At 40.0% G+C, this 24,057-nt stretch overlaps 1 protein-coding gene across 9 annotated transcripts in view; it reads right to left on the minus strand.

Moving 5' to 3' along the window:
* The window catches only part of ERG (ETS transcription factor ERG), a 110,991-nt gene that overhangs the window by 38,299 nt on the left and 48,635 nt on the right, over positions 1–24,057 (minus strand). Inside the window, exon 1 of one of the 9 annotated variants that reach the window (XM_033147028.1) lies at positions 6,078–6,236. The exons of 7 other annotated variants lie outside the window; for them this stretch is intronic. In XM_033147028.1, the coding sequence (XP_033002919.1) occupies positions 6,078–6,095 (18 nt within the window). In that variant the 5' untranslated portion in view covers positions 6,096–6,236. Of the gene's footprint in view, positions 1–5,732; positions 5,995–6,077; positions 6,237–24,057 lie in introns of those variants that run through there. One more of the 9 variants, XM_033147033.1, reaches the window with a different exon arrangement.

A 24,057-nucleotide genomic window follows, 5' to 3' on the forward strand; every position in this document is an offset into this window, starting at 1 on the left:
ATGCTATCTTTACAAGTAAACAAACAAACAAACAAATGTATTCCCCCTCCCTTAAAAATTCAAGTCTGGTTTATTAACAGAGAAAACAGCACATCTGCAACATGTGCACAGTCTAGCTACTGGAAAGCCACCCAGAGTGAGGTGGCATGATCCAACAGGAGTGCCTTTATGACTCCTCCCCCACTCACTACTGTGATAAACTATATATTTGGGCTGCATAAAGAGGTGAGCATGTAGGAAGAGCTGGGCAACAAGTTTGGGTGGGAATATAACCAAAATGCACTAGTAACCAGCCACAGGAACATGGGGTGGGGGGAGTTGAAAGGATGAGAAGAAAAAGGATCAGAAAAATGAGAGGTGTCAAGAGGCCACTGGTCCTCACACCACCGTCTATGGATACAACACCGCATTGTCTCAGTTGTATGCATATCTTTCTGGGATGCCATATCAATGGATAAGGGCCACATCCTTTTGCCTGTCTGCTAAGTCCATGAAGTTCAACTGCCTACAACTCTATAGAAGACTCTTTAGCACCAAAGTATATATAAATGGGATTGACTTATACTTGAGGCTGCAAGGAAGAGAAAACAGCACATCAGGGGTCACAAATTCTAGTGGACTATGACTAAGATTCTCTTTCCTCTGCTGCTTTTACCACACAGAACTAGTTTTCTGCAAGCTTATCACAGGGTGGCACAACAAAGAGGAAAGGGTTGCCAGCAGGGCTGGTTCAGGATCTAGCAGTTCATACACTAGCCCAGCTCTGCCTCCTCCCCATCCTATGGGGGGGGGGGTTATAATGGTCACTACTGCCAGCTTTTGGGGAGAGCATTGGGGTGCTTCTCATTCTTGGGTTATCTCTGCCTGTGGATGATGGTGGAGCCAGGCAGGGCTGAAGTACTCCTGTGTTCCATCCGATCTTCCTCCAGCATGCCGGATCAGGAGTTTGGATTCTTCTGCTTGACTCTGTTCATCATTCATGTTTGTTTGTAAGAGATACAACATTGGATTGTAGTTTTGTACGATCCAACATTAGGATATTTGTAGGTATTTTAGAAGTATTATTTTCCTCAACATTTTTTAGAGCCCTTGCATTGCTTTTCAGACCCACGTCTCTTCTCTGATTGGAAAGTTTAATCCTGTGGACTGTTTTACTAAATCTCGTTGGATCGCACACACCTCTTAAAACGCATTCTGTGTAAACATGACGCTACTGGAAAATAAATCAAGCACTAGGCCTTTTTTATCGTCTCCTCTGTACTTGGAGACTCTCATTCACCTGAAAGCCAAATATCTGGATCGAATTCATCCCTGGTCTAATCGAGAATAAGCCCTCTTAGGCTTTGTTATTGGGTGATCAGCAAAGATATGAGTGCAGAAGTGGAGATGAGCATGCTAACCCTATTCCCCACCAGCACTGTCCTCCTCACCTTCCAAGTTGTGGAATGCAAACCTTTGCACCAGGGATCATTTTGTGTCCATGGAGGCTCCCCACATGTTCTGGGACCCTGATTTCCCAGATTTCTGGAATGTGGAGTGCCTTCTCTGATACAAAAAAAAAAACAAAAAAAAACACCCTGCTGCAGATAGTCTTCATCCAAAGTTGAGAGGTGCTGAGAACAGCGATCGGGAGAGTGCCTAGAGCTGGGGCATTGATCCCCACTTCCCCACCTCATGTGTTTATGGAACACTGGCTAAGAGTGCCTTAAAAAGAGTTAAGGTTTAGTACACTATAAAGAAAATTCATTCCTGCTACATATATCAAGTGCAGTGCTGGATTTACGTATAAGCTAAACAAGCTATAGCTTAGGGCCCCACTCTCTTGGGAGGGCCCCCCAAAAATTTAAGGAATTTTTTAAAAGTTAGAGCTTAATAATTATTTCACTATTCATATACTTCTTAATTGTATTTCAGTTCAACAATTACTTGGATAAAATACATATTTTGTTATGTGCAAATGGCGTTAGATACCTATTAGCCCCACAAATTACCATATAGCATATATTCAACACAAAAACAGTGACAATTTGTTGTTGACAAAGGGCAGCTGGACATATAAAGGGCCCCATTACCTTCAGTAGCTTAGGGCCTCATCAAACCTAAATCCGGCCCTGATTCAAGTGCATTATTGATTGCTTTTTTTAAAAAAAAAATCTCTAAGCTAGAAACAATTATGGTCCTGATCCTTATTTTAAAAAGAACTCAGCACCATACTATGGATTGCCACATGAAAGCAAACTGTTAAACTAAATGAAACAATATTCTTATTATACTTATTTGCATCACAAAGGCTCATTAGTTCCAGGGTGTCCAAGACCTTACCAAGTGATACAGTACAGAGAACATTAAAAAGACATTCCTCTTAACCATGTGGCTCAGTCCCATATATTTCAATGACACTTAAGCTTTACTAGCTATTTCTCCATTGTTTTCATGCATTTTAATTGGACTGCCATTTACCAGGTGAGAGTTGAGGATATGCATAAGCAATCTGATGAGCTACACAGCAAAGGAGTGAAAACCTTTAATTCCAGTTTCCATGCAAATGGCCTACAATTATGTTAGCAAGAATAAGGGATGAGAAACAAAAAGAATTGCATACTGCTGACTTCTATTGCATTGTAATCAAACCTACCTTCTCATAGAAATGTTTTCCATTCTCTGAATGGGCTGACTTTCCTTAATTGAATTAGCTATATAATCTAAGAAATACAGGACATTCTTTTTTATACCAGAAATAAACAAATGTTGCTACTGTAATTGAGATTGAATTACATAAAATGATATTGTCAGCAAAGGAATTATGCAGAAATCAAATTAGATAACTCTAGCGACTATTGAAACCTCAAACATTACTATTCTAATTACATAGACATTTTATCTCAAATAGCAGAGCGTCCTAACCAACCACAAAAAAGGAAACTAGCAATTAAAAGCTGGCTATTTACATGGTCCAAGGTATATTGGGTGGCTTAAACTGAGACAGCTAGCCACAAGTGTATGCAGTATGCCATTTCAGAATATGCAGTACTCATTAAAATACGTTTTATTGCAAAACTGTAGATGCATCTGCCAAGGGAAGCAAGGTAGCACAGCCTGCTGATGATGGGAAAAAAATCAATTGAAGGCAGGCATTTATTATTTTTAACCTTTATCCCACCATTTCTGAATAAGGAAAAAGAAACATCAGGATAATTATTTTTACTCTAATCAGCTAGCAATATTGACTTTTATGCTAAACGAAAATGAAAGCTCAATGTGTATTACTTTCTGTTCCTTTTACAAATTACAATGTGTCTACAGTCACTGGGTTTATATATGCCATCTGTACACTATACTAATCTTCTGCTTGCAATTAGTGTTAGAATAACAAAAGGGCCTGTAAGCTTCCCAGTTTGATAACCAGACAAAAACTCCACCGTTGGTACCAACGTTTTAAATTAGCTTGTAAATATGGCAATGAGAACATCCAATTGATCTAGATAAGGATATGGGAATAAGATATAATAAATGGAATAGTGATGAACTCCATGCATCATACTGAATTATGGCAAAACATCCCCGGCACAAAACTATTACCATTTCATAATCTTCTGCCACAAAGCAGTTTGCACACTTATCAAAAGCAACTGGGGTTAATATACTTCAAAAACACAAAATACATATGACTCCCACTCCAGGCTTTATGACTGTAGTGATTATGTTAGCAAGGCTGCAGTTTGCAAACTGTTTGCAAAAAGTCCCGCTAAAGCCTGGTGGAAATGGATGAAACTACTCCAGGATCTGTGGTTCAGCACTTACCAGTAATTTATTGTATGTGCATATGACAAGGTCTGGTTGCACATATTTAAAGCATGATGTATGTGCTTGCATGTCTATATAAATTTATGTCAATATTGAGTAACAAAGCCAATGTTTATTATTTTTATGTCATATTGACACTGTAGTACCTAGGACTACATAGAGCATTAGGTGCTGAAATGGGCTTTTAAAAATGCCTATTAAGCATGACACACACTGATTTTGTTTTTGAGGTAAGATTAGTGTAAATAGATACTAATTGCACAGTGGTATTAATTGGAATACCCATACTTTTTGGGACACAGATCAAGTTGTATTTTTGAAATGCAAATTGACTAGAATTCTCATCTTTACTTAGATCATCAGGTTATCTTGCAAACCAACAACCACACAACAATGCCTATAAACTGAGAATATATCTTATTATACTTCTTACATTACAGATTAATTTTGAACCAACAGAAATACATTTAATTCTCCTCATAGTCCCATCACCATCAGTAAAACCAAAACACACATATGTGTGTAATTTTATATGCAATTTCAGCTGCAGATAAAATGTTTACTGAGGAATGAAGAACATTTCCTCTCTTAGGTATCGAAAGAACGAAAAGGAACTATATGACAGTACACTTGCAGAAGTACTGGCTAATAAAATGCCAACTGCACTGTTACATTAATTGTTAACATATTTGGTCCTATATTAGGAGCTAGCAAGAGCAAAATGATCATCAGCTTAAAACACAATACTAACTATTGTATTGTGGTGGTTGTTTTTCAAAGAAACAACAATGTAGAGACAGTAAACAGATTTGACAAGCTATTCTTAGTTTAAACAAGTTGACCCAATCAAAGATCCCATCTGTAGCTAGTTGTTTGTCTTGACATGATCAAACTATGCATCTGTAAATCTAATCCTAAAAGTCTTAAGATCTTCATTTCAAGCTTGATGCTCAAAGCAAAGTCAATATACTTGAATTTTTCATCTTTTGCTATATGGGTTCTACACATTTAATTTTCAATGCATCAATGCAAAGTAAATTTGGGTTTTGATCTCCAGGCAGAATCATGAAAACATCCCTGACTAGAAAAGAGAGAAGAGCGTTTTCAAACCCCACAATTAATATTATCTCCATGAAAGTATTTTCAGTAATTGGGGATACAAAACATTTAATAAATAATAACAAACCAAATAAAACAGTCATTATTGTGAAACCAAACACCAGTTTAAATTACTAAAGCTGCAGCCCTAGCCCCACTTACCTGGGAGTAAAGCTCCATTGAATTCAGAAGGAGCGAGGAGGCATGGCTAGGAATGTGCTGTTTATTCTGGTTTGGTTGCTAATATATTATGTAAAGCCTCAGAAAAGTATAAAGAAAGTTAATGCTGTGAATGAAATAGTGGATCTCTGTATGTAGGCATTTAAAGAGAGTTCATCAATATAAATCCTATATCATTGTCACCAGGCTGTTAATTACATAGGGCTTGTTTCTTCTGCAATTAGCTTATTGTCAAATATGTAGTATGAGCTACAAAACTTCTTACTACAGAGGCACAAACAGCTTATTTATATGTACAACAAAATAACTGAAACCTCCACAAAACTGTCACCTTGCACAGTTTGTTCTAAAAGTAGTTTAGAATAATGCACAGGCTGAAGTCATAAACCTCGACAAATTTTTATTACCTTCAAATTAAAAACAACAACCAAAAAGGCATTCTAAAAAGTTAACTAAATTGCTATCATTATTTCAGTGACATTTGACAAAGCTGTTGAATGTCTATAAAACAAAATCAACAATGGCCAAACAGGAGCAAAATTTAAATTTCTATTTAAATATGTTTGCTTCCATATAAATAAAGGAAATGTTTAAAAGCATCTGAAAACATATCACTTAATTTCTCAACAATTACTCCCCCGTTCCCTTACAGCAGTCCAAGGTCCAAATCAGATACATATCCAAAATTTGTTTTAAAAACGAAGGCAACAAGAAAATTCAGAAGCTCTTCCCACAATAGGGCTTTGCAAGTATAATCCAGAGCACGGAATGGTGAATTTAAAAAACCACCCAAGTTTTTCTGAGTTTCAAGTTTTTAAGGCTTGCGGACAGGGAGTAGGAAAAAGGAAATTTACTAGGCAGTACAAAGGAAATCTACTTGTCCTCTATTGTGGCTGTGGGGGTGTTGCCCAATTCTACCTTACTGGTGTTTAGAAAGGAAATTAAAAAAAAACAATTCTGAAAAAAGTCTAATAAAAAGGCATTCACTTTCTTACCTTAATAGTACTCGCCATAATGTGATCTAGGTTATTGATCGCTAATAATTACCAATAATAATTATTGCTTCACTCTGACCAGAAAGGAGTTTTGATGAAGTTATTTAGAGCGGATGAGATTGTGCTAACTCTGGGAAATGAAGTCAGCCAGTGGCAGGAAGAGGTTTCTATTGGTCCTGGCTACTGCAGTTTGAAGAAACAGGATATTTGGGAGCTAAGAGATAAGAGGTCCTAAAACAATGTTGTTTTTCTTGACGATATGCAGCTACAAGATTTTTTTAAATAAATGTCAATTGGCTATGACAGTGTCAGCAGGTGTGATATGATGTGCAGTAAATATGGTGTGCCACACTGAAGCAGGATGCAGATGTCGCATGAACTGGGCCAAATTTGATATGGGGCTCCCCAGGGGATTAAAGATTTAGGGCCAAATTTAGGTTTGGGGTAAATTGCTGCAACCCTACTAATGTCAGAGGACGGAAGCATACCAACAACACCGAACTTTTCTGTTACAGAAGAAAGTGCCTTCATACCAGGTCAAACTGTCTGTCCATCTCATCCAAACAGCAGCAGCTCTTCAGAGTTGCTGCTACCAAATTCTTTTAACTTCAGATGTGATGGATTGAACCTGGGACCTGTTTTGTGCAAAGCATGCCCTTTACCACTGTGACCCTTTCCCCTGTAAATGGAAAGAATGGAAGTCTGCGTATGGTAGAATTTGAACTCACTACAGCCTCTGCTTTCAGCTCACCCTGGAGCAGCTTCCTTTGGCCGCTGCGGTGGTGAACTCAATGCCTATTGTCTGTTTATAGCCTTCCAGATCTGTTTTAATAGGCTTATTTTCAATAAAGCTGGCCTCATGTCAGGAAAGTGTATGAATGGGGATGGGGTGGGGCAATGTTACAAAAGGGAAATTGTACTAACCATTCAAATGCTTATGTACCATAGTTGGACAACTTGATTGTGTCCCAGTGTTGGATGAATAGCAGCACTGCGCACTGGATCTTCTGTCACACATGCATCATCATAATCAAACCTTCCCATGAGGCGGGGGGGGGGGGGAATGCTGGCTCCACCTCTCTCTCACATTACCCGCTTTGTGTACTCTGGTCTGATTCAGTGAGAATAAATGTATCCTGAATGCCAGACACTTGTGTCAGTACATGCTGTGCAAGTCTGCTCCCACTTCTGCATCATCAAAAAGGAAAAAGAGGAAATGTATCACCTCACCAAAATAGAGACTACAGGTTTGCATATGCTAATCTATCTACACAGATGTTAATGGGTAGCTTCAGGGCTTTCTTGCGCATCTTTATCATTAAGCCAGACTTGTACCAAACAGCCCTTCAAATAGAGGATGTCTTCAAATAGAGGACTGCCATCTATAAAGTGGGACACATGGCCACCATACAATGGAGCTGTCCTCACAGTGAAAGGTATAACAGAATTCTTTCCGTGTGAAAATAATAATCCACCCTGAGCTATTAACATAGGCACAAGCTGTGTATTCTAGATAGAAGAAACTTAATTTTGCTTGCCTTTTCCTTCATTAGCATGAACATGGCATTGGAGACCCAGGCGCAGTGAGCCTAAGGTTGCTGGGCCTGGGATGCAGGAAGCAGTAAAAAAAATGATGAGGCTGCACCTTGGGATTGAGATGTCCGCAACTTTATTGATTACAGATGTCAGTAGGCCTTGGCATAGGCATTGGGTATGTATCCTGCATCAACCAGCCCGATTGTGAGCTGGATACTTCATCAGGACCAATCCTGGGTTATGGGTCCCTCCATAACACACATCAAACATGCCCTTTTAAAATGTGGCTCTTTGTGAGGGGGAGTTATTAGGTTGTTGTTTTTATTTTGATTATATATATATGAATGAATGAATTTATTTTTACGGTCACAGACCAACTTACTAAATCAATAATACAAAAATAATACATTAAAATTTGCACAACAAAAACCATGCATGTATATATATGTATACAGCAGCATTTAAAATATATAGATTAGAATTGGGGCATTAAAATGTGGCCTAAAAATTGCCATTTAAGGTCCTATTCATAGCGATAACACCGCTTGTTCTCTGAGCTTTATGGCTGCTACACAGTATTTAGCTACTTTCAGGGTAATCTCAGGGCCCATATCTTCTACAAGGCATTTAAGGCATAGGTATTCATTTAAAGGATTTTGTAAAAGCGGCAGCGTAATAAAACATGAGAAACAGATTCTACCTCCGGCAGGCCATAGGGGCAGACTCGTTCCGCATATGGTTTACCTGCAAATCTTCCCTGCAATAAGGCAGATGGTAATACATTTAATCTAGCAAGGGTAAATGCCCGTCTATATTTGGGTATTTGTAATTTTGTCAAATACTTTGCTGGAGAAAATCCTCTCCCATTGTCCCTTATAGCTAGATGTTTGTTCATCTCACTCGTATGACGTTGGAGTTCCCCATCCCAGACTCGTTGGCGATTGGTTGCTCTTGCTTTCTCGTATCCTGCAGCCAACAAGGCCTGAGGCGAGAATCCCAAGTCTCTTAGCTTTCCATACAGAGTGACTTTCCATTTGGATTAGAAAGCCTCCAAAAGTGTTAAGGGTGCCAACCCAACAGGAAAGAAAATAAGTTTTAGCCAGTAATGAATCTTCAGAATCCATATCCGGGTGCTGACAGGGATTTGCCCAACCTCCAAGCGAACCGCTATATTGGACACACAAGCGGGGATCCCCAGCAAACAGCGGTAGAACTTAGTTTGAAATGATTCCAGGGGATCATAATTTGAAAAGCTGCAGATCTGTGAGCCAAACGTCAGTTGTGCTAGTATTTTTGCAGCAAACACCTGAGAAGCTGCCGGGATATATTGGCCTCCTCTCCTATAGAAAAATCTTATGGTAGCTTTAGTAGTTCTTTGGACATTAGCAATGATGTTTTTAACCTGATAAATCCATGACCCCCTTTCCTGGAAGGTTATACCCAGGTATTTAAAAGTTGCTACTTGTTCAATAGGTTGATTGTCAATTCTTCATCTGTGTCTCTTTCTTTTCTTAGAGAACACCATAACTTTAAACTGTAATTAACTGTTAGTTGTTCGGCTTTACAGTAAGCAGTAAGTGCTCTTAAGAGTTTCTTTATATTGTGGGTTTTATGTTGATCTTTTCTGTGAACTGCCCTGGGACTTCTGGGTATACGGCAGTATATAAATTCAACTAATAATAATAATAATAATAATAATAATAATAATAATAATAGGACAATCCCTCTAGTATGCCATTTGGGGAGTTTTATGGCCCATTAGCGCATGTCTGGGCATTCAGACAGACACCTTCCCCCTGGATCCCTTTACTGGGGTGCCCTGATACTTTGATTATCAATAGTGGGGTAGGGCTCCCTCCCAACTACCTCGCTTAGACAAAGGGTCCAACTCAATGCCTTTTTTCCCACTAGCAAGTTGTGACAATTGCTAAAAGGTGGTAGGCAAATCCCCCAGACAGGCCTGATTTGCATGCAGGCAAATTCTTCCCTGGCCCGAATACAGTGACTAAGTCAGGCTTCCTCAAACTCGGCCCTCCAGATGTTTTTGGCCTACAACTCCCATGATCCCTAGCTAGCAGGACCAGTGGTCAGGGATGGTGGGAGTTGTAGTCTCAAAACATCTGGAGGGCCGAGTTTGAGGAAGCCTGGACTAAGCAACTCCACAGCAAGGTCATACACATGCACTGCCTGCTTACCTTCAGGCAGAGCCAAAACATACAGGATGCGGCAGGTGGGACTGTGCTGCTAAATGCAAGTGCAGCTGGTTTAAATAAGTTGGAGGCAGACCTGAGTGAAGCCAGACTTCACCCATAGTGGCGTTCCTTCATAGTAGCCTCTATATTTTATTGAGAATCCATTTGTTGCTTTGCATGGAAATGGTGCTAAAGAATTAGAATGACAAAATAACCCATATTTTAAGGCAACACAAAAAAAGAGTTTAAGTAAATAAACATGTATACAATGTATACATTATCTGTCAGACTATTTGGAATGGAGACAAGCATTTTGATTTAAAAAAATGTGTCAGTCCCAAACATTTGAAATTGATACATAATTTGTATTTTAGCTGATGCTTCCTATATAAGAAGTTTTAAAATTTCCTGTTTTTTCTTTTTTCTTTTTAACAGATTCCGAGCTTCACCGAATTACATAACTCAAAGAAGTCAAATGTAAACATCACCGATTTATGATAAAAATCAAGAAAACTGTAAACAGTTAAAAGGTAGTATAATAACTGTTTTCACTGCGATGAGTAAGAAAGTGGAAGAATGAGGAACAATGGTATTTCTTGGAGTTTGTTTATTTTCCACCCTTTTCATCTCTAAACAATGGGTAAGAAAACCCAGTTCAAAACATTGTACAATACTTGACCTGAGACAATTTCACCAAACTCAAAAGAAACTTTTTGTGCTCTACAGATAAAACATAAAACGTCCATTCATTCCAGTTTTGTAGATGAAGATTATCTAACATAATATTTAAAACAACAAAAACATGCATTCTTACTCTTCAGTCTCAAGTGGAACTCCATCCCCTCACTGTTTTAGGTACAGAGTAACATAGAAGTCCCAGGGGTTTGTTTAAATATTGTTTAATATTTTAAAAGTATCTACTGTTGAATTGCATTTATTTTTTCAGGATATGTAACTACCCTTCAACTTCTAAATAAAGCATCTGACGGAGCTAATATAACTGATTTTTTTATAACTGAATATTTTAAAGCACAAAACAAAAAAAGCATATTTTTAAAATCCAGAAAAAAAGACAGAGTTGTAGCCAATTGCTGTCCCTCTCCACTGATGCAATGGAATGACGACAGATGTGACCTTCCCATCTTTGGGAATCCTCCAGAATAATAGCGGCAGGGTGCTGCACAAGAGAGGGGGGAAATCACAAAAAATCCTTTAAAATTGCCTTGATCCACTGACTCCTGCTCCCCATTCCTATGTTTCTTCATTGAACCACCACATGAGCTCTTTTCTCTGTGTACAGTTCTAATTGCTTCACCTCCAAAATGATATTGTAGAGTTGGAAAGGGTATAGAAAAGGGGAAACCCAAATGAGTAAGTGTTGAAGCTTTTGGAACTTTTACACCAACTGCACAAATGACTTTGACTGTCCTGGTCTTCAAAAGAAGAGTTCAGGGGGCATGTCTGCTGTTAGGATAATGTCTGGGCTTGTACCTTATATCTTGTATCTTGGAGCTCTGACATAACCGCTGATTGCATACATTGTAACCTATGTTTGGGCAATTTAGTGACTTCTAGAATAATGATTTTGGCAATAATCCAGCCAATAGTCCAATTAATTAATAATATTAGTATTGATGGTGGCGGTGCATCCATGAATGGGAGTCAGGACACTTAGGAGAAATTTGCATTAAAATGCTGGTGAATTTTCATGAGGATTTTCTTTTTTAAAAAAAAATTACAAATTGCTGCTGAAATGTGGAGAACTGAATTTAAGACTGGAAACATGAGAAATTGAGAGAACCAAAAATGGCAGATCCTTCCATCCCTATGTGAAGGTTAGATAGTACCAGGTTTTTATTAACCATTTGTTCTTATTTGCTTGGGACAATTATCATTTGTCTTCATTTGCTTGAAGGGTGTTTACATGTCTTCCCGTTAGTTATTCTTTCATGCCACGTTTTCCAGTGCATTTTCCTGTCACTTTCTCAACTGCAAAAAGTCCACTTACTTTAAAGTAATTTGTTGTGCTAGTGTTACAGAGTGTTTTAATCCACTTTAATTGTTTATGCCTAAAATTCTGGTATGCACCTGAATCCCTCTTACAAAACAAAGTCTGTTTTTAACCTATTCTACATTATTTTAATTTTTGTATTTAACACTTTCTAATCAAGTTTCAAGCCCAGCCAGGAAACTGAGATGTCTTTTCCTTTCTTTTTATTATTATATTTCAGAGATTAAACTTTTTTTTAAAAAAAGTATAACAGTTATACATTCAGTTTTAAAGAGCAAAGTGTTATTCTTTTAAAAATAAGAATGTAAATGTTTGTGCTTTCAAAGTTCCATTTATAAATGGCTTTAAGCAATTAGTGACAGATTGCTAAAGAGAAAAGGCATGTTTAGATTCAAATGTTTCCAGGAGATGTGGAGAACCCTGGGGATGATTTAGTTTTTTTTAAAAAAATAAAACAATGAAAACTGTTTTGGGGGTTTTTTCTTAGGAGGTATTAATTTTATTTAAATAAAAGCATACATTTATAATACTTTGCCAGAATACATTGACCGCTCATATACTTTTTTGGGGGGGGGGGCTAAATACAGCAAAAATGAAACAAAACAAAAGCAGTGTATATATTACAAGTTCTACGCGGGTGACGCTGTGGGTTAAACCACTGAGCCTAGGGCTTGCTGATCAGAAGGTCGGCAGTTCAAATGCCCGCGACAGGGTGAGCTCCTATTGCTTGGTCCCAGCCTCTGCCCACCTAGCAGTTCGAAAGCACGTCAAAGTGTAAGTAGATAAATAGGTACCGCTCCGGTGGGAAGGTAAACGGCATTTCCGTGCGCTGCTCTGGTTCATCATAAGCGGCTTAGTCATGCTGGCCACATGACCCAGAAGCTGTACACCGGCTCCCTTGGCCAGTAAAGTGAGATGAGCGCCGCAACCTCAGAGTAGGACACGACTGGACCTAATGGCCAGGGGTCCCTTTACCTTTACCTTTACTTGGCTTTTTACATATCCGTCAAGCTAAATATGTGTAGGGTAATTGCATCCTTGCCCTGGTAGGTGCATTGTGTGACCCAGAAGAGCAGCAAAGGAACAGAAAGGACACTGAGTGCTGGGATGAAATTAGGCCAAATTTTATTGACTGCAGCAGGCAGGGTAGAACTTAGCATGGCAGTAGGGCCAGGATCACTTCATCATCCCACTGCCCAATGCTGGTAGAATGGAATCTGCAGGGTTGGACCAGGTCCAAGCTGCTTCATGAGAGTTGGCCTCTTTGCATACTTTGGATACTGCCTTGTAGTTAGACCATTCTTTTCCCCAAGCTTATTCCCCAAACATGTCAGATTCTTCTGCCACTTAAACACTTGATGATTTCTAGACAGTTTTAAGGTCTAGTATAGCTGTTCTCACAAGCACAGTCATATTTCAGGTTGTCCCTGAGGGTTTATCGTTAGCATCATATAATATAAGGTAAAGTAACCTTTTCCTACTCCTCCCTCTGTAGTAATCTTCATGTCAGTATTGTACGGTCCAATCCCCACATCTCTGTGGAAAGATGACAAGTGGATGGGGGTTGGTTTAGTCCAGTGTTCTTCAACTCTGGTTCCCCAGATGTTGTTGGATTACAACTCCCATCATTCCAAACTACTTTAGCCAATGTTCAGAGTTGACAAGGTCCTGTGTAGTCAGCATCTGGGAACCCCAAGGTGAAAATGCTGCCTAAGAAGAGTTCAAGTGAAGTTTAATTAAACAGTAAAAACTACTGTTAAGCTCTACTGATAACTAATTGAAGCTATGTTACGTTAGTTAAAGTAAATTTAATATTACTAGCTTTGGGGAAAGGTCAGGGTTAATCCTTCAGCTTAACTACATTTTATTCAAGTAAAAGGATCTCTATTTTCATATTGCTACTTTTGTGAATTATCATGGTTATTATTTCTCTGCCCTTTTCTTTGATTCTAAAAAAATGGCCTTTTTTTACAGAAAAGCACTGTGATTCAGCATTACTTAAAAGTATCAGAATTTATAATTAGCTGTGATACTAAAGAAATAAATTTTAAAAAGAACTTTCTTCTAGTTATCTTCATAAATAATTTTTAATAAGTTTAAGATCTGAGCAATGGAACCGTTTAGATGTGTCTGTTTTAAGGTAATTTCAGGTGTGCTTACTTACAAGTAAATATGATTAGCCTCACAGTCTGTATATCATAATAGTGAAGAAAGATGGCAAGTATTTTCAAATGGAAATTGTCCGAATCTGAGCCAATTTGAAATCTGCAGATCTGAATGTAAATATGTGTTTTAGTCACTAGATGGTGCTCGATGTTCTTCTAAAATGAAAGATTTAGCTGAAGTGATTAGGCCACTGGAACAGGCTGAGAATATAAATTCTCCTTTATTTCACAACAGCATTTGACTCCATTGTTTGTCCTCAGCCTGCTCTGCTAAACTAAATATTGCCTTCCTTCCATCCACCCAGTCGACCTGTACGGGCTTCTTCCAACATATCCCCCAGGCCCCTCTGGATCAATTAATTCCCTGTTTGCATTTTCAGAACAGCAAAGGCTGCCTTACACAGATCATAGATCCTTCTTGCTCAGTGTTGTCTCTACGGGGTCTCAGACAAGACCCAGCCATACCTAAATACTGTGGGGGAGTGAATATGGGATCTTCTTATATGCAAATGACATGCTCTATCATTTCCCCCATGCTCTTTAGACACTCTGCAAAGAAGTTTGGGGTCAACACCCCTATCCTTTTTTTGTCTTTCACTTCAAGCACACCCATCCCTCCATGCTAGACTCCTTCCAGCAATCCACGACTAAGTCCTCTTTAATCTTTTATGGAAGTTAGTGATACTGTTTGAATATCAAACTAAAACTAATACTAATAATTTTATAATTTATACCCTACCCATCTGGGCTGGGTTTGCCTTTTTCATATTTGTGTGGTTTCCATACTGGGTCATGTATATATTTACAGATAAGTAATACCTTAATGAATTCAATTTATTTTGCTTCCATGTTTGCATAAGATTATAACTTTAATCTGCAAATTTGGAGGGCAGGAACAACCACATTTATTTTGAAACAAGCTAAATTCTTTATAGGATGGGGTTCCCAGATGCTGACTAAAGGTAAGGTAAAGGGACCCTTGACCACTAGGTCGAGTCGTGTCCGACTCTGGGGTTGCGGTGCTGATCTCGTGTTACTGGCTGAGGGAGCTGGCATACAGCTTCCGGGTCATGTGGCCAGCATGACTAAGCTGCTTCTGGCGAACCAGAGCAGCGCACGAAAACACCGTTTACCTTCCCGCCAGAGCGGTACCTATTTATCTACTTGCACTTTTGACGTGCTTTCGAACTGCTAGGTGAGCAGGAGCTGGGACCGAACAACGGGAGCTCACCCCATCGTGGGGATTCGAACCACCAACCTACTGATCAGCAAGCCCTAGGCTCTGTGGTTTAACCCACAGCGCCACCCGTGTCCCTTTATAGGAGCAGACAGACATCTAATACTGGGATAGTATACAGTTTGTACTTCTTAGTGACTGAAAACATGAAACAGATGTGAAATATTTGAATATAGATCCTAGTGAACCAGAAAGGCTGGGACTAATCCAGATCATTCATAATAATTCAAAGCTGTCACCCTTTGGCCACCATGACTCTCTCTCCCCCTCACACGTGCTATGGAACTTATGCAATGAACATGCAGATCCAATTTTCTTTCCTATGACCACGCTTAGCAGTGCTCTTTCTAAACACAAATAGTTAAAAACTATTTTCTGTCACAACAACCTGTTCTGATGTTGAAGCAACAAAAAGCAGTTCTACGTTTGACTTATTTGAACAGGAGACCACAAAGTGGCATCAAACTTCATAGCATTTGCACCTAGAAATCTTGATGGAAAATGAAGTCATAGCAAATCTGCTTATTTGATTCCAGTAAATAAAAGTAGACCATTTTGGCCCAAGGCTGGTTTTATAGCGTCCAATCCGTTTGGTCATATTCAGCACTCTACTCAACACCAGCTCACCAACAAACAGTTTTCGTAATGAAGCATTCTTACAACTGTTTCACGATGAGTGAAACAGCAATCCTGATTATTTCATCACAAATTCTGACACACACACACACACAAAATATTCACATTACTTGACTTAAATTTGAGCTGCTTGAAGGCTTATTCCTGCTCCTTCTCAACTTGACTCTCCAAAGGAGTGTATATTCCAGGCAACACACTTACATGTGTCCACTCTGTGAAACATTGAGCTAGCTTTAGAAAACAATTACTTTGCAGTAATGTGAAACTACATCTTCGAGTACCACATTGAAGCACTACCCTAATTATTACAGTCCAGTAAGGGGCTTCTGCAGCTGGTTCCTATTTGCAGCTTAAAGGTGAAGAGCCATGAATGCAAGCTGTTCTGCAGTCCCCTCCCCCCAGCCACAGAGCAGAAGCCCTAACAGTACGAACTAAGTAGAGCAAAGCCTAAATTGGGGGGGGGGGGGATACAGTGGAACCTCGGGTTAAGTACGCTTCAGGTTAAGTACGCTTCAGGTTAAGAACTCCGCTTAAGAACAGAAATTGTGCTCTGGCGGCACAGCGGCAGCAGGAGGTCTCATTAGCTGAAGTGGTGCTTCAGGTTCAGAACGGACCTCCGGAACGAATTAAGTACTTAACCCGAGGTACCACTGTATTAGTTTCCCCATACCCTCATATTTAGGCCCCCCTTTTACTCAGATTTCATTGTTTCAGATCTGTCACATCTTCCAATGGCTTCATATGCTGTGATCCAAAAATCATTTATAGCTACCATGGAATACAGAGAAGCTTCCACAACACAAAGCAGTTAGCTGTGCTTGGCAAGTCTGTTTGGCCACTGATCATCTGCAAGTTCATTGTAACAGGCTTCTGCTAAACAGTAGGCACACAGGATTTGCCCAGCACAGCTTGCTACAAGCTTCTACACTTCTCATGCTTCCTCTCCATCCAGTTCTAAGCAGTGTATGATCTGGAAAAGATGCCTACTATGCCAAATGCCAGAGCAAAATCATTGAACTGCCATAATTTATTATGTTTATCATTAGCACTATAAACAGAATGCCCATTCTTATTAATTTGGTTTGAATCTCTACTATGTCATACATGGCAGATGGCCACCCAACCTCTGCTTAAAAAGCTACAAGGAAGGAGAATCCACCACCTCTTGTGGGAGCCCATTCCACTGTCAAACAGCTCTTACTGTCTGAAAGTTTTTCCTGATGTTTAGTCGGAATGTCCTTTCATGTAAGTTGAATCCATTGGTTTGGATCCTACCATCCAGAGCAGGAGAAAAGAAGCCTGCTCCACCATCCATGTGCCTGCCCTTTAGATATTTTAAGAAGGCTATCATGTCTCCTCTTATCTAAATATATTCCAACTCCCTCAACTTATCCTCCTAAGGCTTGGTTTTCAGATGCTTGGTCATCTTGGTCACCCTCCTCTGCACATGTTCCAGCTTGCCAGTATCCTTCTTAAATTGTGGTGCCCAGAACTAGACACAGTACTCCAGCCAGGTGTTGTCTGACCAAGGCAAAATAGAGCAGTATTATTACTTCCCTTGATTGGGACTCTATACTTCTCTTGATGCTTCTGTTGGTGCTGTAACAAGTCTTACGGACAGGGCAATGGAAGAAGGATTAAGAAAAACAGTTCATAAATTACACAGTGGAGGCAAATGGCCCAATCTTGAAAGTTTCTTCACTGATAAATAAGTGCTTGTGTACGCTAAGTGGGGCACCAGCCTATTGCCATAATCTGTTGTATTGCACTGGCCCTGAAAAGACCTAGGATATGGGAGAAGGAGGGAGTTCCAGCATGGCAGAACTCATGATGCCTGCCATGCCAGGGCTGTTGTCAGGTGTTGAGTCCCAGCACAAGAATGAGGAGACAAGTAACACCTTGTGGCTGCAAGCATCTCTATGCTCTCCACTATGAGCACCAAGTCAGGGCAGCAGCAGCTCAGAAGTAGGTTTTAAGAGCTATGTTTTTTCAGGCTATGTTAATGCCAGTGTTTTATTAAGCAAACACATTTCTCACAATATTATAAATGTAATCTAACTAGCCAAAGCAAAGTTTGCCTGCTCTCTCAAAGTCTCTCTAGGAGGGGAAAACATGGAATGCAATATTTGACTTAACCCACATAATTGCATTAAAATTTGCTAAATGGTTTTAATCGGTTGCCAAGAGGTTGGGTCTCGTGGTTCCTGAGTTTTGAAGAGATACAGCAAGTGCTGTGATATTGCTAAACTACCCTTCTAGAACCAGAAGACCATGAACTAAATCCTGAGGGAGATAGCGTGCTGTGCACTTTCCACTGATCTCACTCAAATCAGTGGCTGCTGGAAGCCCTCAAAATTACTTGGGATGTGGCCCATTGAGAGTTACAGCTCGAGGCCTCAATAATAGAAAAAAGAAGCTGCTGCTTTATAAAAGCCAAGCAGGCCTTATAAACAAGAACATTGTGCTGGAAAACACCCAGATCCAACACAAGCTTGAGTATCCTCCAGCACTACTTAGAACAGCAGATTCACATAACTTGGGGGGGGGGGAGCATACTTTCCCAAGCCTCTAATCTAGCAGGTCTAGTGATCAGTAACACAAGCACAGAGGACATGGAAAGCCAAGAGAAAAAGAAGTTGTAGATAATGTTCAATAAGTCTCTGGATTTGATGACACTTAGCTTTAGCACAATACATTTGAATTTAAAGAAATGTGCTACTAAAACATTACAACAGTTGGCCCTGATGTAAGAATGCTGATGGAGCAGCCCACTGTAACTTCTTAATATTTAGTGCAGACAGTTTCTGGTTCAACTTGCAAGCCAAGCGGATTGGTGGCAAGTGGGAACTGAATGTGTTTGTCAAGCAAGTGCTTAGCACTTGAGGCCATGCAGAATATTTGTACTCAGAAGGAAAGTTTGTGAACTCAGAATAAAAAGCCGAGCTTTTCTAACATTCATGGAATGCCATTTCAGCCTCAGGACAGATACGAGAAACGAGTCAACAACAGGGCAGTGAAAGGATACAGAGTACAGAAGTATTCTAGGTGAACACACTGTATATAAACACAGGAAGCTGCCATGTTCTAAGTCACAGGGCCCCTACAGGCTGCCACGCAAGCAGCAACCCGTACAGACTGTGCATGTGCGGCGACTGTATGGACGCCGCGCCCTCGGCCGCTCTACAGCTGGGGGGAGGCAGGGGCCATCTTGGCGCCCCTCCCAGAGTGGCACCCGGAGCAGGCCCGCCCCCTTTGCCACCCCTTCCTACGCCACTGGCTACAGCCACTCTGGATATTTTATCATCTGGTGTACTATCTGCCATGGCGTACCTGTAGCAGCACAACCGGACATTTTCATCTGCCCCAGCTGCAACACAACACATCTCTCCCATACTGGTCTCTACAGCCACAGCAGGCACTGTAACTCTCCAACAGTTTGACTTCACCCCCGGAAGGTGCACATTTCCATAGTCATCCAAGACAGATGAATGCCAACAAACCCTTTTAAGCTAACGGTCATCCCCACATCTTATGGCAGCAAATTCCATGTTAATTACGCATTGCGTCAAAAAGTGTTTCAGTGTCCTGATTCAATTGCCCATCAGTGTCGTTAGGGGTCCCTGAGTTTTAATGCTACAAGAAGAAAATCTACCTATTCACCTTGCAGATACCATGCATTATTTTATAGGTCTCTATGATGACTCCCTCCAGTCTTTTTCCCCCCCTAGACTAAAAAGCTTCAGTTACATAGTCTTTCCTTGTAGGGAGGCTATTCTAAGCCCTATCACTTTGGTTGCACTTTTCTTTACGTTTGGCAAGATTGCATTATAAAATGGAACACTCTGAATTGTATACTGTATTACCCATGTATCCATAAAGAAACTATGATACTGAAAGTCTTATTTTCAATACCTAGCATGGAATCTGCCTTTTTCACATCCACTGTAACTCTGTTGACATTATCATTTACTAGCCCCACCCCACCCCAGCCACCACAGAGAATAACAGACACTTCAGATCCCATCAGTGTATATTTTAAAGTTAGGCTTGTTTGCCCAAACATGCATCACTTCACACTCATTTTCACTGAATCCCCTTTGCCATTTTGTTGCCTGTTCACCCAGTTTAGAGAGATCTGTGCATCCCACTTCAGCTCTCACTGTCCTGAATAATTTAGCATCATCTGAAAAGTTAGCTACTTCATTCTTCAAAGTATAACTAAGATTTAGGCTTTTCAGTATGGAACCCTAAGCGGTTCCTTTGCATCACTTGTGGGTTTAATCCCATGAAATGTCACCCAAATGATAGAAAAGCTATTTTCTGGGAGAGCTGAGGTGGCAAGTTCCCAAATGCACATGCCATCGAAATGGCAAACCAAGATTATTTTAAGGGAGCCTTCCAAAAAGGGGCTTGAAGATGCTTGCAAGTAGGACATTGTGCCTCACAGCTATAATATCATAAAATCCATTCAATTTAAATTAATATATTTGGGCAGACAGCTATATTAGAATTCTTGTTGTTTTTTCTGTTATAATGGTAGCCTGTGGTATGACGAGTCCGTTTCAAAAATCTGTGCAGTTATTGCCTTTCTTTCGCCTGGGGCATATCATGTGTTTTCGATTTCAATGAGCTGCACTGCACTACCTCATTAAAAGAAACACTTATGCAAAGCGAAAGGATGTGCATCATGACACAAGGTATGCTTGCCAGCTTTGAAGGATGAATGGTTTCCAAGAAGAATATCAAGCAGCTATACTGGCAGTTAGTAGTTGTGGACATTATCTGAAACACACTAGAGTTCTGTAGGTAGGCAAAAGTAGGTCAGAGGATGGAAACAACGTTTTGCAAGTATCCTCAACTTCTTTCCCAAGTGCTCCTATGTGGGGTTCTTGCCACTTTACCATGTCCTCCTCCGGGATACCACAAGTTCTAAGGATCTCAAGCAGGGTACTGCTCTATCCCACTTCATCAGTTGGAAAAGAAAAAAATGGGAGAACATTCTGTGGATGCTGAGTATGTTCAGTTCTTAGTGAGCTGTTTTTTGTCCCCTTGGGTACTCCCCCCCAAAAAACCTAGGTGTGGGGTCCAGTACTCCCCTCTTGATTTCTAGTGCTGCTGCTTTGTCTACGGTGTGGTCAGTAGTGACCATCTGAGTTTCTATTAGAGGGTGCCAGTGTTGAGGAAGATGGGGGCGTACTGAGAGAAACTCAGGGAGGGGATCCCACATTTATTATTTGTTTTTCTTAATTTATATCCTGCTCGTCTTCCATAATTGTACAGAAGACGCCATTGAGCCTAAGGCAGCAAGAAACGCTATTTTAACTTAAGGCTGCATCCCATATTACAGGGGTGTCCAACAGGTTGATTGCGATCTACTGGTCAATCACGGGATGTACCTGGTCGATCCTGTAACAACTTTGGCTCAGCCTCCTCCAAAAAAAAGCTCAACAACTTTGATGGGTAGATCACTGCCAGTTTATTTATAGCGGGAGTAGATCATGGTCTCTTGGAAGTTGGACATGCCTGCCATATTACATCACCTCTGGTGATTTAATTGAAGAACACTATTCTGTTGAAATGATTTCACGAAAGCAAAGACTGCTTTCGAAGAAACAAATCGAAGATTATCTCTCTTCAAATTTCAATTTCTGGTTGTTGTTTGTTTAGGAATTTCTAAAAGTTTGAATGGAAAAAATGGCCATACTTAGAAAATTTAGTTTCAGCCTGTCAATACAACAGATGAATGCAACCTTCAAGAAATTCAAGTTAATGGGAAATTGTTTCATTTGCATTTTTGAAAGGGTGAACATCAAAATTTAGAAATGTCAAACCTGAATTTTAGAGCTATGTAGGGTTTGGTTTTTTGTTCTTTTTAAATGGAAGTCCATAATTACGTTATTTGTAGAAAATAATAGCTGTTTCCAACAAAGTCTAATCCAAAACCAACTCAGTATTTTGAAGGTCCCCCCCAATGCTGTTATTAATTTATTAATATTTTTATAAGCCAACCTGCACAGTTTACAAACATATCACTAAATTTCCACTGAAAGGGGAAAAGAGGTTGATTCTTGATGCTACATAAAACAGAGTCTAATGCACTATGAAAGGAAGACAAAAAAAATTTTTTTTGATTGTGTCAAGAGCTCAGAAGTTAGGGGCACTGGCTGCAGTGTGATATCATGAGCCCAGAGAAAGACTCAGATAAAAAACGAGGTAACCCTCAAATTCTCAGAAGTTGTCTCATGGGCCATGACCCTGAAATCAGTGGTGTTTCCTGTACAAGGAAGCAATGTTGGAAACTGCTGCACTCTAACTACACACACTTCATTTTGTTCTAGTACAAGAGCATTAAAGCACATTTTCTTCTCTGAAGAATCCTGGGAACTTTGGGTTGCTGAGGGTGCTAGCAACTGTAGCTCTGTAAAGGGGTAAACTACAGTTCCCAAGAGACTTGGAGAGGAGAAACGTGTGTTAAATGTATGTTGTGTTTGTAGCCTTTAGTTAACTTTCCAGCTTGTTCTCCCTCACAACTTTTCTGCTGCTGCTCATTTCCAATATACCGGTACTTCTGGCTATTTCTTCTCCCTAAAGGAGTCTTGACCCCACAATATCTATGTAAGATCTGTGTGCAGTACTAGAGATTCACCTGTCATTTCTTACATGGGCAAGAAGGACTATTTTAGCATATTTCACCCAGCAGTAGATCCCAAAGTGGTGTGCTTGCATGAGCCAATAAGCATGTTTGTAACTAATTTGAGCTTCTACTGTCATTGGGATAGTGGCCCTAGTAAACTGTATCTCCTTCCATGTGCAACTTGTGCATAAAGTGCTGTCATCAACCAATCCATCTTCACCAAGTAGTTAGTTTCCTTCTCCCTAAAAATATGAACACTGCAAGGGACTAAGAACTGAACTAATGAAGCTAACACAAACCTTTTAATTAACCATCATAAAAATTTTGCAGTTAAGTGCCTCTTGTTCACAACAACCAGCTATTTGTGCTAAGCCTCTTTGTGGGCGTTCCAAAAATTATTTTAAAATATATGCATCAAACAATGAAGATAATCTTGTAATGTACTTTTTTGTTTTGTAGGTGGGGAACCTTGTTCATAAATGCTAGCAATCGGACTGATGAATTTCAGTGGGGTTTCTCAAGCTGTTTACAAGACAATTACATCGTTTTTACTACAGACTTAACAATGTTTATATCAACCACATTTTGGAAGGTCGTCAAAATGTCAGGTAATCTCAATGATTGTTACATCTGTGACATGGTTTCAGTGTTGGTGCAGATGGTCATTCTATGTCAAAATAGCAAAATTAATTAAGGGAATGACATTAATGTTTGCATAGTTTTGCAGTCTCAAACTCAGAGACGAACCCAGGCTCCTTGCGCCCTAGGCAAGGAGCTATAATGGCACCTCAAAAGCTAGGAGAGACCATGGACCAGAAACTCAAAAAAGTTTGCTTTTCGCTGCCTTTCGTGCTCCACCAGTGATTTCCTCCATAGCCATTTGGGTAAGGTCAGAACCTCTCTGCTCCTCTGTTATATGGCCCCATCTTCCCTCCTCCTCCCGTCCGTTCAGCTGCCTGCCTCCTTTCCTCTGCTCACTGCTTTCCCTTCTGTCTCCTTCCTTCCTTTTTCCTCTTACTGAAACTCTCACCGACACTCTTTTTTTTCTTCCCTCTCAGCCCTGCTAGGTGCTCTACTCACATTTCTAATAGTGCTGCTGGCTGACTGGGGAGGAGGCCCCATAGGGCTGCTATGATGGTCCATGGCAGCAACTTAATTCCTCCACCGAGGAGTAGCCTCTGTGCCTCACCTGACCACCCAGAGTGGAGCACAGGGGCTGGTGGACTCTTAGCCACGTTGGAATGAAGAGGCATGATTCTTGTGCTTTCCTGTGCCTGCACACTTGGCAGGAGCCAACCTCGCCAATTCTTAGGTATATCCCTAAGAATTTTAAAAAGTTTTTTAAAAAGTTGTCTAGAATTGTCATATTCTGAATTTTCTGTTGTAGATGCTTCAGCAATTGTAATACAAAATGGATGATTCTGACTTTAATGTATTAATTCAAATTAACTTGCAATCAACCTAAGACCTCTTGCTATGAATGCATTTTGCTAGGTTATTATATTTTATTCATTGCATAATTAAGGGAACAAATCTAAAGAATTTTATACATGTTCCTATATGCTTCTT

The sequence above is a fragment of the Lacerta agilis genome, chromosome 4, assembly GCF_009819535.1.
Source record: "Lacerta agilis isolate rLacAgi1 chromosome 4, rLacAgi1.pri, whole genome shotgun sequence".
NCBI classification, from domain to species: Eukaryota; Metazoa; Chordata; class Lepidosauria; order Squamata; family Lacertidae; genus Lacerta; species Lacerta agilis.